At 30.9% G+C, this 17,937-nt stretch overlaps 2 protein-coding genes across 3 annotated transcripts; one reads left to right on the top strand and one right to left on the bottom strand.

Annotated features, from left to right (window-relative positions):
• Positions 1–1,173: 1,173 nt before the first annotated feature.
• LOC130899047 (cysteine-rich with EGF-like domain protein 2) lies at positions 1,174–6,664 on the bottom strand. 2 transcript variants are annotated; one of them, XM_057808726.1, is made up of 7 exons: positions 6,405–6,664; positions 6,237–6,334; positions 6,032–6,180; positions 3,540–3,794; positions 3,193–3,457; positions 2,903–3,136; positions 1,174–1,525 (listed from the first exon to the last, which is right to left on the bottom strand). In XM_057808726.1, exons 3-7 carry the CDS (start codon positions 6,176–6,178, stop codon positions 1,284–1,286), a joined length of 1,143 nt encoding a protein of 380 aa, XP_057664709.1. In that variant the 5' UTR covers positions 6,179–6,180; positions 6,237–6,334; positions 6,405–6,664; the 3' UTR covers positions 1,174–1,283. The 2 variants fall into 2 exon arrangements, with proteins under 2 accessions (XP_057664709.1, XP_057664708.1); XM_057808725.1 differs by having other exon boundaries at positions 6,237–6,331; positions 6,405–6,459.
• A 255-nt stretch (positions 6,665–6,919) lies between these two features.
• Positions 6,920–15,926, top strand: LOC130899049 (actin-interacting protein 1). The gene is made up of 11 exons (XM_057808728.1): positions 6,920–7,180; positions 7,262–7,383; positions 8,042–8,132; positions 8,572–8,900; positions 9,031–9,315; positions 10,163–10,257; positions 11,193–11,425; positions 11,489–11,671; positions 12,195–12,388; positions 13,765–13,915; positions 15,173–15,926. The coding sequence occupies exons 1-11, from the start codon at positions 7,165–7,167 to the stop codon at positions 15,280–15,282; spliced, it is 1,809 nt and encodes a 602-aa protein (XP_057664711.1). The 5' UTR covers positions 6,920–7,164; the 3' UTR covers positions 15,283–15,926.
• The last annotated feature ends 2,011 nt before the right edge of the window (positions 15,927–17,937 follow it).

A 17,937-nucleotide genomic window follows, 5' to 3' on the forward strand; every position in this document is an offset into this window, starting at 1 on the left:
GGTTGATAGTCAACTATGAGGTCATTAAAGTGACGTTGAATTGTTGAGGTTAATATACCTTTGTAGCAAAAACTTTGTCTCTAATATACGACCAAACTATGGAATCCAATGGATTAAACTGGCATGACCGAGGAAGCCAATGAATCAGACCTTCTGCACCTCTACCAATCCATCGATTCCAGAAATGGTTACCCAACAATTACGCCACCTTCTCTCAAAGTGCGGTAAAGTTTTAGTGAGCAATAAAAATAGAGATCTTGGCTCGTTTAGCATTAAATCTTCTAATATTTTGAATAAGTGATTGCTTAAAAAAACTTTGTGCTTACAAAAATGTTAACATACATTAAATAATTAATTGATAGGAATTCATAGGAATCAAAAATCAATATGAAACTTGACATATATATTGAGTTTATTCATTCCAATTGCTAATCAAATTGTTTATTTCCATCTTATTCTTCATGTCGTTTGAAACGAATTCTACATAATGCATCTGACAGACGTGAAAATAATAATAAACCTGAAGAATTATCTGATCTATTTATACACCTTTACCATAATAAAATCATTTGTTCCTTTCCGAAATCTTGAAACAACATAATTGACAGCACATAAACCTGACAGATGCTCGTTGGCCAAACACGTTTGCAATGAATTAAGAATTTGTCAAGTTTTAGGTTTAGAAAAAAACGTACATTGTTTAAACGTGATGTTTAGCCGAGCCGAGCATGTAACAACCAACATATGGAGCATATTCATTTAAACATTTAAAACCATGTGTATTAAAACATTAGAATATTTTTTACCTCAATAAACACATTTTAAAATCAATGACAATGTCTGTATTCCACATTTTGGTTTCAACCTTTTCCTGGACATGCTGAATACACTTTTTCCATTTTTCAGGTGTAATTCTGTGAATAGCTTCGTGAAAAATATTTTGAACGTCAGAAAATTTAAATGTTTCATTTTCTGATGCAACAAATTGTTTCACATCTGGCCAGATCAACTCAATGGGATTGAGTCACAATGGTAGGGTGGTAATCGTAAAATAGTTTTGTTTTTTGGCCATATAATCAATAATTTTAGAGTTATAATTATAAACTTAATCCGGTGGAAAGAGAATATTTGAGGATAATTTGGATAATCGTGTCTGGGTTACAAACATCTAAATCAACACCAGAAGATTTTATTATATATTTATTTAAAAATAAGTGACCAAAAAATTGAAAGTAAAAGACCCAATTTGAATTGAAGTTTTGTCCAAAGAATATTTTCAATAATTAGTGGTTACTGAACGCCTTCATAACGTGATCAGATAATTGTTTCTCTAAATTGGCATTTGGAACAACTTTCCAGTTTAATGTGTATTCAGATATTGATATATAAATAGCTACACAAGAGCCGACAATGGCTGCAATATATGTGTTTTTGTTTAGTATTATATACGTTGCTATACATAAACCCAAATACGTTAAATATCTAGTGAAAAAAGCCACTTTTTTACGATTTTCTTCGGATGAATCTAAAAATGAAAAAATTGATTAAATAAATAACGTATAATTTCATTGTTTGACATCTTGTTAGAAGTTATTTTTCATTGGAATTATGGTAATCCAAGAGTAAAAAATATATATACAACTGGCAAACATACAACGAAATATAGGCTGAAACTCTATAAATATTATACACCGTTCACCCAAATTAACGCACTATTTCCATTATTAAACCATTAATTTTAATCACTATTGTAGAAAATACCGATAATTCAATAATTAATGTTAATGTCATTGTTGATATTATTGTCCTTCCTAGTATCGAGTGGTGTTCCGGGTTGAGGACTCAAAATAAAGCTGTCCAGGAGTTTTTTAAAATGCAAACGTTTCGATCTTTCAATTGATATTTATCAGGGCTAAAAATATATGGTACACGTAAATTAGACCCCATCGATAAGACTGATACATTTGAAAAAATTGAGACTGACGGCTTCCGTTTATTCTAAAATTTTCAGGTCTAATCAGTATGGGTACTAAGCTATTGGATGCAATAGTATGAAAGAAACAACAATTTGATGATAGTGTATTGCGTTTTTGGGACTCAAACTGTTGCTTGTTTCATACTAAGACACCCATAATTATTCAACTTTACATTTTACACGGCAATAGTATTTTCTCTAAGTTTGCCTTGGACAAATGTCATTTATTGGTAGTTATGACGTTGGGTCAATAATAATCACATTTCTGAAACCTTGTTATTTGTTAAATTAGATATTGTTTATCAAATTGTGCTCAAATTGTGAATACATGAATACAAGTTATTAACCTTAAGGAGTGTTTGGGAAACTCTAGTGCAGATGTGACTAGTTATGCAGAAAAGTTTCTTCGAAGTTGTCGAGAAATTGAGAATATGAGACTTAAAAAAATTAATTCTGGTAGATAAAGAACAACAAGAACCATTAATGAAGAACATATTATTTTAAATGAAGTTGATGAAAATCCAACAGTTAGCGTAAGGAATGTGGCAAGACGTCTTCTCCAAGCACTTGGAGGATACTTAAAGAGCAACAGATACATCCTTATCATTACGGACAAGTCGAAGAGCTCTTGCCAGACGATATACCGCTTAGAGTGGATTTTTGTCAAACATTACAAAAAAGGACCGCCTTCAATACAAATTTTTGAAAATGTATTCTTTTCACGGACGAGGCCACTGTTACGCGACAAGGCAGTGTGTTTAATGAATTTTGTGCATTACTTTATCTTAAATATAAATGCCTCGATTTTTAGACCTTTCTTTATATGTATCTTATTTTAATTGTAATGATTTTCTTAATACTATTGACATATCGACCTAATTACGGTCTTTATCAAATATTTTGGCCAAGTATAAAAGTATTTTTTACCTATGCAAAAATTATCCTTCCTAAAATATTGACTAGCACACTCAATGCACATATCAGGACCATCTCCAGTGCAACCAGCGCAGGATACATCACAATCTAAACATTTGTAACCTCCATTTGTATTAACACAAAATTGTAGAGGTGAACAAGGACTTTTTTTAGCTTCGCATTCGTTAATATCTATACAACCTCTTTCCTCATCTTTTATCCAACCAGATTTGCAAAATTTGCATCCTAAAACAATAAAATCAAATTATATGAAATATATATTATTAGAGCATAAAATTGACCTGCAGGTCCGGCTTCTTTACATCCTTCTAGACAGGATTCGTGGCAAGGGGAACATAATAATTTATTTTCATCCTTGTATGATTTATAATAATCATTTGCGCAACTATCGCAAAAATCTCCGCCATAACCAATGTCACAATGACATTTACCGTCCCCCTTTCTAGTTCCAGAACCTTTACATTTACCATTTTTGTTACAAATGTTATCTGGGAAACCAGGACATGGAGTACAGTCTTTTCCATAATGTAAGCTTGGGCAACAAACCTTAAATAAAAGTTTTATAAATTGCGAAGTTTTGAATTATTGAAATAATATTGACGTATTTTATAAATGAAAAAACGTAAACCTTGGAATCTTCTATACATATGGCTTTGAATAAATCCGGCTCTGTGAATTGTTTTGTAAACCACCATTCTTCTAGACTTTCTTCCAATTCTTCTAAAAGTTGATAACATTGATCTTTGTCGTCTTTAAGTTCGGAGCACAATTTCTCAAGAATTTCTATAAAACGCACTTCGCTGGTAGCGTAGCTGCCCAATTTTTCTTCTTCCCAAGCAGTATCACCACCTTCAAATTTGTAATTTGTTGTACGATCTATGCCCTATTTAAAAAATAGTTGATAAAAAAATTAGTACCACTGCGAAAGATAAGAATTTAGAGCACATATTTTTGAAAGCTTCTTAATATCATATTACCTTATCACTATTTAAATACGATATATTTCTGTACAAAACCCATTGATCTAAGCATTTCAGTAGTATAATAAAAGTAGATGAATACAACTATAATTTGTGTAGGTCTTTTTTATCATTGAGAGCTTTCTCGTTCCTTTGTATGTGAACCATTTCAAAAAATTATCTTCTTGTATTTCATTCAGTTTCAAGAATTATTGAATTTATATAATTGAATGTATGTTTTCTTGATATTTCATGGTTTGATAATGCAGTTTTATATTTTTGTCCCATTGATGACCTTTTAATCCATTTTTTAAATACTGAAATGTCTTCCCTATGTACCCAGCGTCAAACTAATTACAACGTACTTGTTAAATAATATTACTTACTATGAGTGCTTCAGATTTTAGTTTAGTGAAATATTTATTGAAATAATTCGACAGTTGTTGTACATATGGCAAGTGAAAGTGTTTTACGTTTTGATGTTTAGTTTTTGTCTTGTTCCTTCATTGATAATAGTATTTTTCATTTGTTTTTTGTAAAAACCTATTTTCCCCTGCCTTTTATAGTCTTAGAAAAACATTGGAATTGTGAAAGCACAGTCATCAGAAGGGGTACAAATAGACTGGACAACGAATGTAAGTCACAGAAACATGTATTTATAGAGGAATATATCCAGATATGAACCTCGATCAAAATTAAACTTAAATAGATTACTTTTTAAATTTTTTTACAGATTACATTGCTGATATAATTATGCGTGAGACCAATCGTTGTGTAGCAGAAAAAACAAAAAGCTGGAAGGATCTTGACAGGTCAGAGTTTTATGTAATTTTTAACATTTAATTTACTTATGCCAAGGAATAAAAAATTATCTTACAATGAATATTGTTCCACTGATCCATTATGAGATTGTGAGACGGGCTATATTCTGGATTTTAAAGTATACATTTGAAAGGAAACAGATATTGATAACAAAAAATCTTCTGGGAATTAAAGAAGTTGTCACTAAATTAATGACGCCATATCTAGATACAGTACTACAAAGGTAATTTTTATAAAAGCCCTTCATTATCTCTTTTTTTACTCGACAGAAAAACTAACACCTGTGTGACAGTGCGCCAGAATCGGAAAGATATGCCAGGCCATAAAGAAAAACTACATAAAGGGGACATATCTTGAAAAATTAGTGGAAGTCTATTAGCTTTGAAATGGAAAGACTACCAAGATGTAACTCTGAAAACAAAATAACCCCATGTGAACTGGATAGAAAAACAGGACAAAATATAAGAAAAACCATTGTGTAGTGGACTACAATAAAAATATGGGGGCTGTTGACTGGTCAGACATGTTAATCAGCAGCATAGATTCTATGAGAAAAAGTAGAAATGGTTTCATTTGAATGTTGTTTGTCGGTTGTATAGTCAGTTGGGTTCAGAGAGAGCATTTTAATGCTGATAAAATCATGGATAATTGAATCAACTCATTTACCCACTGACCTACCACGGTAGAAAAGATCCTATCATATGACTATGACCCCAACAGTTTCTGAACAACAATGAACATGATCCGGGGTAGGTTCTGAACATTTAGATATTTTCATTTCGCCATCAGTTTATTTTTTTTTTATTTCCAATAATCGATTTTTTATTTGTTCATGTGTATTCTATTCTCAAAGAAAATACTTTAAATTTTTCAATAAAGCAAATTTTCAAGTCCAGACAGGTCCTAGCTATATAAGTTCCATAACAAAATAATGCAAAGTGTGCTTGCTTGGCATATATGTGGTCTTATGTAGAGAATAAAGTGTGTATACGCAGATACATGCGGCTGTTTAGAACAACGCCGTGTGTATACTCAGGTATACATGGCAAAGTTAAAGCGAGTAATAAATTTGAAGTTTAGACGACCTTTCTGTGTCTTTAACAAAATACATTTATGTATTATTGGGTCTCTTTCAGTTGAAATTGGTTTTTTACAGATAAAAATATTAACCCGCGGATTAAGAAAGGCTCTAGAAAAAAACCATTTGTCACAGTAGTTCCATACTTTACAATAATGTATTATTGTAAAAGTATTATGTGAATAATGAATTATGCACTACCACATTAAAACCCTGATAATGTTGAATAAAATGATTATATATATTATGCATTATACTTACCTTTCTAAAACTTTCTATAAAAATCCTACATGCTTTACATGGTGGGTGCTTAGTTATATTTTTTGGAGTTTCTATATTATTATGGGCAACAATTCCTTTAAAAAATATATAATAAAGTATTATAAATAACTGTAACCAACGTCGCATCTCTAGAAATTGAATAATTGTTCATATCCTAGTTGAATGAAGTTTATCTAGTAATTACCTGCATTAACCCAATATTCAATTCATAGCTTAAAACCATCGATAATATTCGAATGAAAAAAGTTGTGCCAATTTATAAAATGGCGAGTACTGGACCTACTGGACCATAGATAAAAGAATAATTAATTAGTATATTATTATACTTATGCCCTTGTTTATAGGCACTAACCTTGTTTATACATAACGCTAGACTCTTATTTATTGATTCGAAATACAGTGATTGTATTACAAATATTGGGGCGTTTCGGAAATTATAATCAGGGATCAACCGTATCACCTATCCTTATCAGTTGATTGCGAATCCTAACCCAGAACGAGATTTTTATTATATTTTCCGCACATCGCGCTAATTTATTGTGGAAATTACCAAAAACGGGACCTACAACTTATATTTTTATTACTTTAGCTTCGTGCTTCGATCTGTTTTTCTCTGTGTTCTAGACTTTAATTCCGTTGTCTAATAGATTCTAGGTGTTTGATTATTATTACATATAGTTAATTAATTATATTAATTAACAAAAGTACTAAAAACCATAAGTCACATTAATAGGCCAATTAAGTAATTTTTGAAAATTAAGCATAGATAAACATGTAAGGTGAATACTGATTTCTAAAATTGAGCAAAAAGAGAAAACGAACCTGTCAAATCATCGGATTTAGGTAAATTGTTTCAGAAGGCAACAAGGAAAGTTAAAAAAGAAGAAATAAGAAACGTCAGACCTGAAAAATGACAAGTCGAGATTTCTGGTTCATATTCTACATACCCTTTTATGGCAAACATAACCGCTAAGCGGTTGTTCACAGATTAGATTAGAAAGGAATAATAAAAGAACTTTCATACTAAAATCCTAAGAAGTGGGTAATATCAGTGATAAAACAACCTCTAATTTTGCACACCTTTTAAATTCAAAAAGCAAAACAATTGGAAAATGTCTTATGCCTCAAGTAAGTATTTTTTTTGTTAAATTTTATTATAATTTATGAGATTAGTAAGTAAATTTATTACATTCGTATTTATCATTTCAGAAAGTATTTATGCTGCTCTTCCAAGAACTCAGCGGGGCCAACCACTTGTGTTGGGTGGGGATCCTAAAGGGAAAAACTTTTTATATACCAATGGAAACTCTGTTATTATTAGAAATATTGAGGTAAGTACTTAGTGTTCTATTTTTCCTGAAAAATTTGAAGGAAGGAACGAAACGATCCATGATTCAGATTAACTTGTGAAGTTCAAGGAATGTAACTAAATAAGAAATATTTCTTTATGTAGCCACTTGCAGAGTTCTATAAAATATACAATAACAATTATTTTTGTGATACTTTATTCTAATGAGACACCCAATTTTTTTTTTCAAACTCCTAATTTATTAATGAAAAAGTTTATACAAAAACATTTAGAATCTAAAAGGTCGATGGGTTTCAATTTGAGCACTTCACCAAGGGAATCGAACATTTCCATAGCAAAAAGGTTTGGGTACACCTTAGTCTTTTTTCGTATTTATGTCTATATTTGCTGATATGCTGTGATGCTGGTAACTTTCAATTCTCTCTTTATTATTCTGTTGGGGATGTACCATGGAGTAGTTACTAAGGTCCTCAACCCACTGTTTTGAAAGCGCTGTAAGATCTCTTGGTTTGAGTTACTAGCTGAGCCCCATAGCTGGTTGTCCATATAGGCTTTTATACGGTTTTGTATGTAAGGAGCTTGTTTTCAAGGGGCACACAAAAAATAGTTTATTACTATATTCATGGATTATATCTAATATAACACACTGCCCAATGTATTAGTACAGACTATTTTTTCAGAATCCATCAATTGCCGACGTTTACACTGAACATTCTTGCCAAGTAAATGTTGCTAAATACTCTCCTAGTGGTTTTTACATAGCTTCAGGGGGTAAGTAAAATTTGCTAATTATCTTAAAACTTTAATAGTTACCATCAAATGTTTAATACAAATTATATAATTTTGTCGAACGATGATAATCTTTCTCAAATTAACACTGATTTGGGTCTTGTGTCAGTTTTTGTAAGAATATTGAATGTAGTAACATCAATAAATATAATTTTTAGTGTATGTAATTTGTAAAATTAATATAATATCTTAGAAACGTAATATTAATTTTTGTGCTTAAGAATCTTGAGATACGGCCGGTATTATGGTAGTATCTACATTGTTGTCAGATCTTTCCCTTTTCCAGAAAAGTAATGAGCTTTGTTATTTTGAATGGATCACCCTGTATATTTTGCGTTTTTAGTAATCCCCGCACACATTTTCAGTACATTCTGTTTTATAAGTAGGTAGAAGTAGTAAATCTTTTTATATATTTGTTTAGATCAATCTGGTAAAATAAGAATTTGGGATACAGTCAATAAAGAACACATTCTCAAAAATGAATTTCATCCGATCGGGGGACCTATTAAGGACATTGCTTGGTCTCCGGATAATCAGAGAATGGTGGTAGTTGGAGAAGGACGTGAACGATTTGGACATGTCTTTATGTCTGAAACTGGAACATCTGTTGGTGAAATTTCTGGTCAGTCTAAACCAATCAATTCCTGTGATTTTCGACCATCAAGACCTTTTAGGCTTATCACTGGATCCGAAGATAACACTGTTGCAGTTTTTGAGGGGCCACCATTCAAATTTAAAATGACAAAACAGGTAATAGATTTGTTTTTCTCATACAAAAAGTTTTAGAAGCTCTTGGAAATAGTATGTTATTTCAAAGAATAATATGAAAATATGATTTCGATTCCTACATATTATATATGATTAAACTCTATTTTTTTAGGAACATACACGATTCGTTCAAGCTGTTAGGTATTCACCTTCAGGCAATTTGTTTGCTTCAGCAGGATTCGATGGTAAAGTTTATCTCTATGATGGTGCTTCTTCAGATCTAGTCGGAGAAGTAGGAGCTCCAGCCCATTCTGGAGGAGTCTACGGAGTAGCTTGGAGTCCTGATGGCAAACAGTTACTGACTGCGAGTGGTGACAAGACAGCAAAACTTTGGGATGTAGAAACTAGACAAGTCGTATCTCAATTTGTATTAGGTAGTACAGTTGACGATCAACAAGTAAGTTTAAAATGTTTATTTCATGTTTGTTCACAATGTTTTTATAACACACTGAACAAGCCCAGATCTACATGCTATTGAAAAATCTCATGCGAAGGTTTTGAGATATGGCAACATCGATGTGAATATGTTAAATATAACATTGCCATCATAAAGTTTGACATTTTTAATGCTGAACGTGGACATGTTCCATTATAGCAACGTAGAACGGTCAATTCTGAATGGTACATAAGGTTTGCCAGAAGTGTTCGAGAAAATCAGTGACAATGTGAGCTCTCACACATTAGTTCAAACAAACACGTTTTTGAACAGTGAAAATATCGAATAGATAGTTCTTCAAGTCACAAATAAACTGCAAGGTCAATGTTTTTCTACAGCTGAAGAAACTGTTGATGCATTCAAATCACATGTTTTGGAGGTACCTCAATCCGAGTGGAAAAATTGGTTCATGCATATACAAAAGATTATTGATCTTAATGGAGAATATTTTGAAGATCAATAGAGCAATATCCAATTATAAATATTTGTTTTTATTTGTCTATCTCAAAACTTAAATAGCATCCCTCATAACGCATTGCATTTTCTAGTAAAAGTGTCACTTAATATCGCAACTAAACTTTTTGTCGCGGTTTTCTCTTAAATCTCACTTCCGTTCCGTTTTAAATTTATATTATTTGTTTTCTTCTGGAAAAAGTGCTAGTAGAACTACTCTAAGTATATTTTTTCCACTTAAAACAAATCCTCTTGTTGTACATATCCAAAGTTTTCACACTCTCATAAATGTAAGATATGTATTTTTATTAAAAACGAATATTTTGTTATGTCATTGATAATTTGGGGATTTCAGGTTTCTTGTTTGTGGCAAGGAAATTATCTTCTTACAGTGTCTTTGAGAGGATTCATCAACTACTTAGATGTTAACGATCCAAACAAACCATTAAGGTAAGAAAAATAGCTAATATAATGACAAGAATAAAAAATATATAAAAGAAAATTCATTATGACAACTGTATGCTAAAAGGTTCTGACTCATTTTCACATTCTGCTGGATGTCCTCATCACAAACTTTGAAATGGCTCCTTTTAACTAAGCCAGAAAACCGAAAAAACAGGCATTCAAAGAGAAAAAAAGCATTCATAGTTTTTTTTACTAGGAGGTAATGTAAGATTTTCACCTTGGAATTCTGCACAATTCTCCTTGTACAACAACCACTGAGGTTTATAAACAGTACAAAAAACTGTCTGTGTTGCATTGTTTTTTAAGTGGACAAAATATTTTTGAGGTCGGTTTTAGAGTATCATGATGACTTCTCTAGAAAAATCGTCCATATTTGACGGGTTTGTGGAGTTTAAGCGTGGATATTCAAGTACCAATAACGATCTGGATATCCAAACGAGCGGCTACAACAGAGTGCCGAAAATAGAGATGAAAAACCACAAAGTGAAATTAAGTCAATGATAATAACCATTCCCCTAATACCAATCGTACAATTCAAAATTTTCACAGTTGCAGAATTATAATAATTATAGTAGAGAATAAGTAATTTTTTATTGTTTTGAATGCAAAAAAGTGTAGCAAATTGTCTATTAAATTATTAATTAATTAATAAAATTAAGTCTATTTAACAGATTTGATTTACCTTCAGATATTAAATTCAATATTTTTAAATATTTTCCACTGATTCTGTCGAATATAAAGTTCTCAACCTCGCCTTGTTAATTAAATAGTCTAGTAAAAAATCACTAGTGATTTAATTTATCTCATATATATATACCCTTTATTTCTTAACTTAATTGAATTTCTTGAAGAACACAATCAATTCTTTCATAATGAAATAGTCTACAGACTTAAAATAGTTGTTTCTATTGATTTTATAGAATAGTCAAGGGACACAATAAACCTATTACCGCACTAACACTTAGTGAGGACAGAACAACGATGTACACTGCTTCGCATGACGGCAACGTTACAAATTGGAACGCCGAAACTGGAGAAAATGACAGGGTAGAAGGTACTGGTCATGGAAATCAAATCAACGGTATGAGAGTTTGTGAAGGAACACTATATACATGTGGAATTGATGATAGCTTGAAACAAATTGATCTTGAAGGTTTGATTTTATTAGATTTGTGAAATGAGCTCTACTGATATTGGTCAAATTCATTTTTTATAGGTAATACATACAAACCCGAACATCTGAAATTAGCTTCTCAACCAAGGGGAATGGACATATTGAAAGAAGAAAACATTGTTGTAGTTGGTAGTGTTAATGAAATTACTGTATCAAAAGATAATCAAAAACTTAGTGCATTGAAAGTTGATTATGAACCTTCCAGTGTTAGTTGCTCACCCAGAGGTTAGTAAAATCTTATTTTCAATCTTTTTTTCACTGGCATTATGAAAGCAATTCTGTGGAAAGTTGTGTACTGTCAGCCCAAATATATTCGATGGTTGTTTTACTCTTCTTTATCCGTTCATAAAGTTTCAGTTTTCCTTTAAATTTATTAGTCTTTTGCGCCATAAAGTTCTATTTCACTCGAAGAATCGTCTTGTATACCATTTATGATGTATTGAGTCACAACTTCTTGTTCTGTATACGCTCAGCTAGCAATTTCTCGCATCTTGACCATGTCTTGTGGATTGCTTTAAAGTAAATCTTTATTTAAAACTTCATTGTTCAGTGAATTTTCATCTTACATGATTGTGAGAATTATAACGACTTTGATTTATGTGTGTGGTGCTGCCAGTAATAAAAGGAAGTGCATAGAAGTAAAATAATACCAGTTTACAATATTACAATTACATCCTATCTGATTTTTTGCGAATTTAACCAATGCTCTCAACAGATACTGTTAAAATAATTAATCTTGATTTAATAGGTCACGTAGCTGTAGGAGGAAACATGGATAATAAAGTCCATATATACGAACTAAAAGACAATAAATTGGAACCCCTGACTGAATTGAGTCATCTAGGACCAGTTATTGATGTAGCTTACTCTCCTAATGATAAGTATCTAGTTGCAAGTGATGGTCATAGGAAAGTGGTACTATATAGTACTGAAGATTATAAGGTATGTTTGCGTATTATTTTTAAACCACTTTCAGCCCTCTATATTAATAGCTCCGTAAATATGTGTGGAATCTCAATTTTTTTTTGTGTTGACTACACAGTTTATAGAAATAAAAGTGGATAAACCTAAAACTCTAGCGTTGGTGGATAAAGTTGATATTTAAATAAGATTATGTAGGTGCAGAAATTGTCTCCAAGATTGTAGTACTTATTACTTTTTGTCTTTTTTGTTAAAGTTTTTTATTCCACAAACTGTTTGCAATGTCACAAATCGTTTAATAAACTAACCTCCAATGTTTGTCGAAAGTATGTACTTGACAATCGACAGGTTTTAAGTTTAAGATTCTGGTAGTTAATCCCTCACGCATTCTAAGGTTAAAAATTGATGTACTGTTCTTCACACTCAGAATATTCTTCTGGCTAGGAGAATTATTTTTATCCTTGTTGCTTTATTTCAAATCTGTTCGTCATCTTCTGTGAGTTTATCATCTCATTGAGATAATAAACCATTGACCATTGAGAAATACACTAAGTACACTTTTCACACTTAGGATTTTTATTCAGCTCAGCATGACTTCACACTTCACTGGTTTGTTTTTTTTTTATTCACGTCCCTTCACGTTGAGAATCTGACATTCGAACCCACGATGGGTCTCGTTTTTATATCCCGATATTAATAGGGCTTCCAATGTTTAGCAATGTTCTAGAGCGTGCTTTGGTATGTTCCATCATGATCAAGAATGTTAGCGTACGTTTCTAACTGTTCTGGATCTCCATTAATCGTACTTATTTATGATTTTAATAATTTAATGATTTTTAAATCATGTAAGAGTAAGCTGCTTTCAGTCTCTTAAAACTACAAGTTTATGAATATAAAATTGATACAATAATTGTTGTAATTATGTTTCATTATTGATAATTATTATATTTTTAATGCTTCTATTGGATTACATAGTCTGTAAGTAAATAAATTGTTTATTTAATGATATTTGTATATCTCTGATCACTAAATTTTACTAACATGTACTTAGAATACTATTTATTTATGGGACTTATTTCGTTATTCTTTAGAATCTACTTGATTTCCAAATCATTACGGCATAAAAGTTATTTCTGACACATTTTGTTGCAAATAATCTTTTCAATGAAATAAATAAATCATTTTTTGTGATATTTCTTCATACATCTTTCTCGTATTTTGATACTTATAGAAGATTTCTGTGCTGCTAAAAGTACAGACACGTGGGATAATTAAAGAGTGGAGATTTGTACATTGGTCTTCCACTGGAAGTTTGTAATTAAAATGTGTAGCGATTTTATATTTCTATATTACACAAAATATTTTCCACTACCTTATATGTTTATATATTTTTTCAGCTTGCCAATAATAAAGAATGGGGATTCCATAACGCTCGAGTGAACTGTGTAGCATGGTCACCAGATTCTGAGTTAGTAGCCAGTGGTAGTTTAGATACAAGTATTATCATATGGCATGTAGAGAAGCCTACCAAACATATTGTTATTAAAAGTAAGTATGTTATGAGTTTTTAGATCCAAACAGTGAGTTGCAGTGCATTCCAAGTAAACGAAAGTGGAATTGGCCGAGAATTAAGTAATGGATATTCAAAAGAACAAAAAAATATTTAAAACTATTAAATTTTATTCCCAAAACGAATAGATGCAAGAAAAAATTAAACATTATGATTATTAATTTTTTTAATAAATTTGTTGGAAAACATTATAGGTATAAAATGTTATACGATTCCTAATAAAAGTTGGAAATGCCCACCTCTAGATTGCTATTTTTGCGTTATCTTTGTATTGTAACATGTATACAAACGCTCAAATGGCCGACATGCATATTGTGTATGGATTGGCAAATGGTAATTCTCGACATGCTACACGTCTTTGTGATGAAAAATATCCTCAACGAATGACGCTTCATAATTCCGTATTTGCACGTATTCACAAACACGTATCCAAAAGTTGAAAAGTAATTCTGGTCGTTTCCGGATAGTTTGAAATATAATGGTAGAACAAGTAATTTCAAATGAAATTGATATAAAACAAGCACTAGAAAAATTGCCACCATCACCCTAAATATCAACTAGTCATCTGTTGTGTGAGTTTTAAAAGAGTAGCAGTTATATCCTCACCACATTCAGCGGGTTGAAGCTCTTTTATCTAGAGATTTTCCTCAACGAGTTAGATTTTGAGAATAATTAACACACGAAATGTGACAAAATCCTCAATTTTTAATTAATGAATAGTTTCCGGACAAGGTACATTATCCTAGAATATCTATCATAAATTTTCACATTAATCACTTATGGGCAGACATATCCCAACCGTTGGCGTTGGATTGGTCAAGGAGGGCCCCAGCATTGGCCTTAAATCATTAGTTTGCATAACACCCATAGTTAATATCAACTATTTGAAGAATCATATTCAAATAACGTGTGACACCTTAAGAAATACACCTCAAATCTTTGAACGTGTACAGCAATCTATAACAAGTAGGCTATACATTCATGTATTTTGGCTAGAGGTGGTTATTTCCAGCATTTATTATGACTCTTATTACATTTTATATTTATAGGAAAACTCAATCTTAGTCACCACCTTTTAAGAATGATATCTCGCAAAGGGATGGGCTAAGGAAACTTTGTTATAGGAAACACCCATTTTAATTTAATACGAGCAACCACCTCCTGAATTTTGTCGTGTGAATTTAGAAATACGATTCCAAAAATTTCAACTTAGCCCCAAACTGTTTTTATTTTAGATGCTCATGCTCAAAATCAAGTGACGAGACTTGCCTGGGTAGACAACACCACCCTCGTTTCTGTAGGACAAGACTGTAATACCAAACTGTGGACTATCACACCATTCTAGTATTTTTGCAATGCCTCAAGAGCTCGCGAGTGATGTGTATTTACTAATTAAAAATTATCTTATTATTTTATTTATACTTCCGCTTTATTGCATTTATTGACGCTTTTTTGTTATCTATTTTAATAGTTTCGAGACTTTGCACAATTAATTATTATATTTCAAAAACAATTTACAATATATGGATAAGCTAGTACCAAAACTCGTATTATCAAAACAGCGCAAGATGAAACCTAATTTTCTACAGTTTTCCATTGGGATTTTAATGTTGAATTTTAAAAATATTTTTCTACGAAGTTTTCTTAAGAAAAGAACTTCTTTTTCTCTTTATAATTGGAAAAATGCAATTTGTACTATTATAATAGGTGACGAAAAGTTTACTGTTAATCCATATCTAATTTATTATTTTTAATTTCATATTAAAGTTTGATTTTTAAAAATTGTGCCAGTGTAATTATTTGAAAAAGTAACATCTTATTTCCGGTCAATTTTTAAAGTAGTTGAGAATACTTTTTATTAACAATGGAATGTATTAAATATCGAATAAGATGTGAATATTCGCTAAACGAATGTATGTTTTATTAGGAGTGTCCATGAATTAATTATAAAAGCTTTATAAATCTATAAATAAAATTGTATTTCTTCTATACCTGGAAATTTTAACAGTTTATCCTACACATAGCCTCATTTTGTTCTTATATACCAGTTAAACCTATCTATACCGTAGAAATGTAAAATCTGGGTAGGTTTTTGAACAGCTAAAGGTTTGGTTAGCTAAGGTTAGATTATTATCTGTTAGTATATGATTGTGGGTATATCAATGGAGGTAGCGAAGTATTTCATGAAGAAAAGGAAAACTTTCTAAAAACAGTAAATAGGTGGGTATGTATGTAGTCTCGCAATAAAATAGCAACATACATATCAAGATATAATAATTGAAATAAAAACGACAAAATGTTTAAAGTACCTAGATGTAATTATAGATGAAAATTTAAATTGGGACATATATTGATAACATCACGAAAACTTTAAAGGGGATACTTTTCAAGTTTAAATATCTCTTTAATATCCTAGACAAAAATTACCTCAAAACCATTTACTACTCTCTTGTAGAATCTAGAATCCAATATGGCTTCTTGGACTGGGATGGAATGTACTATACGCATCTAAGACAACTTGATGAGTTGAAAAAATATCTTGGAAATTATGTATAATAAACCCAACTTTATTCATCTAATCTATTATTCATATATATAATTTAATAATCTATATTTACAAAAATAAACTCATACTACGTAATATTGACCATAACTATAATACGAAGTCAAAAAGTAGTTCTAATGTACAAACTATCCGATCAAATAAGTCTTTCAGTCAAAGATGTCATCACTATTTTGCAGCAAACCTATATAATTACTTGCCTCAAATGTATAAGATTATTTAAAAATGATTTATTTCGTAGATTATATGGAAAGTATGTTTAAAAAACTTCTCTTAAATACGGATCAAAGTGAACTTCATAAAGGGTGGGAAGGAAGAAAAAATAATTTTCAATGTTAATGCTGTTAGGTTTTTATTTATGGGATTAGATTTTGTATTATTGAATATTAAAAAGTTATATCACAATCAAAATATTCCTAATATTTGAATATTGTATATTGAAATAATTTGTAATATTTCTGGCAAATGAACATCATTATATAAAAAAATGAACATTGATCATATCATCAACTTATATATTAGAGGACTATACACAAGAGAATAATTCAGCTAGCACGATTTTTTAGCCAAGTTAGCTGACGGGTTGACGTTATTCATATCCATGGTAGTATTCAAACATTATATTCTTTTGTAAATGTCATGAAAAAGAACATAAAAAGATATGACTTTGGAATAGATATATTTAAAATAACAAATGAAACTCACTCCTAATAAAATTAAATCTCAATTTAGGTAAGTACTATTTATATATTTATATTTATTTTCATAAAAAGTCATCAGGCTCTTATTATTTCTTCCTCAAACTCATTAGCAGATCTTGTGGAAGTTAAAGTGATTTAAAGCGTTGATCGGGGGATTTTCTATTACCCTCACTAACAATACGTTTCACCAACGTGACAGAAACATTTCACGCTTTGACTAATCTCTCCTGCAAACTGCTCAGCGGGATTTTTATGGCTGTTCTTATTCTAGTTTCATGAATTGATATAGACAGTATATAATTTGTCGGGCTTGACTATGAATTATTTCATTGGAGCCAATTATGTTTTCAAAATTTAATATTTCAAGAATTTATGAACAAACATTTTCACATTTGAAAGTGAATATGAAATTTTTCATTTTATCGAAAACTAATTCAAGAGTTATTAGCGGGAAAATTTACTATACAAGTTAATAGTAATATTCAAAATGTTTAAAAAAAAACGTATTTTCACAACCCAAGATATGGGTATACTATCGAATAAATACCTCCCATTATCCTCTTAAACATAACTGGAAAGTCCTTGAAACCATAATTAATAGACTTCAATGGTTTTGAATTGATATTTCTCGTAAATATCATTGAAAAGTTCATAACTTCCCTAAATAACACCCTAATCAACCTCAATCTTCATCTCTCATCCAAGGAGCTGACATACTCCCCCTAAAAGTACGCCG

This window comes from Diorhabda carinulata, chromosome 10, assembly GCF_026250575.1.
Source record: "Diorhabda carinulata isolate Delta chromosome 10, icDioCari1.1, whole genome shotgun sequence".
In the NCBI taxonomy this organism is placed as follows: Eukaryota; Metazoa; Arthropoda; class Insecta; order Coleoptera; family Chrysomelidae; genus Diorhabda; species Diorhabda carinulata.

Coding starts and splice junctions, on each gene's coding strand:
- LOC130899049 (XM_057808728.1), top strand. Junction 11,426..11,488: donor GAAACAAATTGATCTTGAAG/GTTTGATTTTAT, acceptor CATTTTTTATAG/GTAATACATACAAACCCGAA. Junction 11,672..12,194: donor TGTTAGTTGCTCACCCAGAG/GTTAGTAAAATC, acceptor TTGATTTAATAG/GTCACGTAGCTGTAGGAGGA.
- LOC130899047 (XM_057808726.1), bottom strand. CDS start 6,178: ATGCGACGTTGGTTACAGTTATTTATAATACTTTATTATATATTTTTT. Junction 3,458..3,539: donor TATGTATAGAAGATTCCAAG/GTTTACGTTTTT, acceptor CTTTTATTTAAG/GTTTGTTGCCCAAGCTTACA. Junction 1,526..2,902: donor GAAGGATAATTTTTGCATAG/GTAAAAAATACT, acceptor TTTCATTTTTAG/ATTCATCCGAAGAAAATCGT.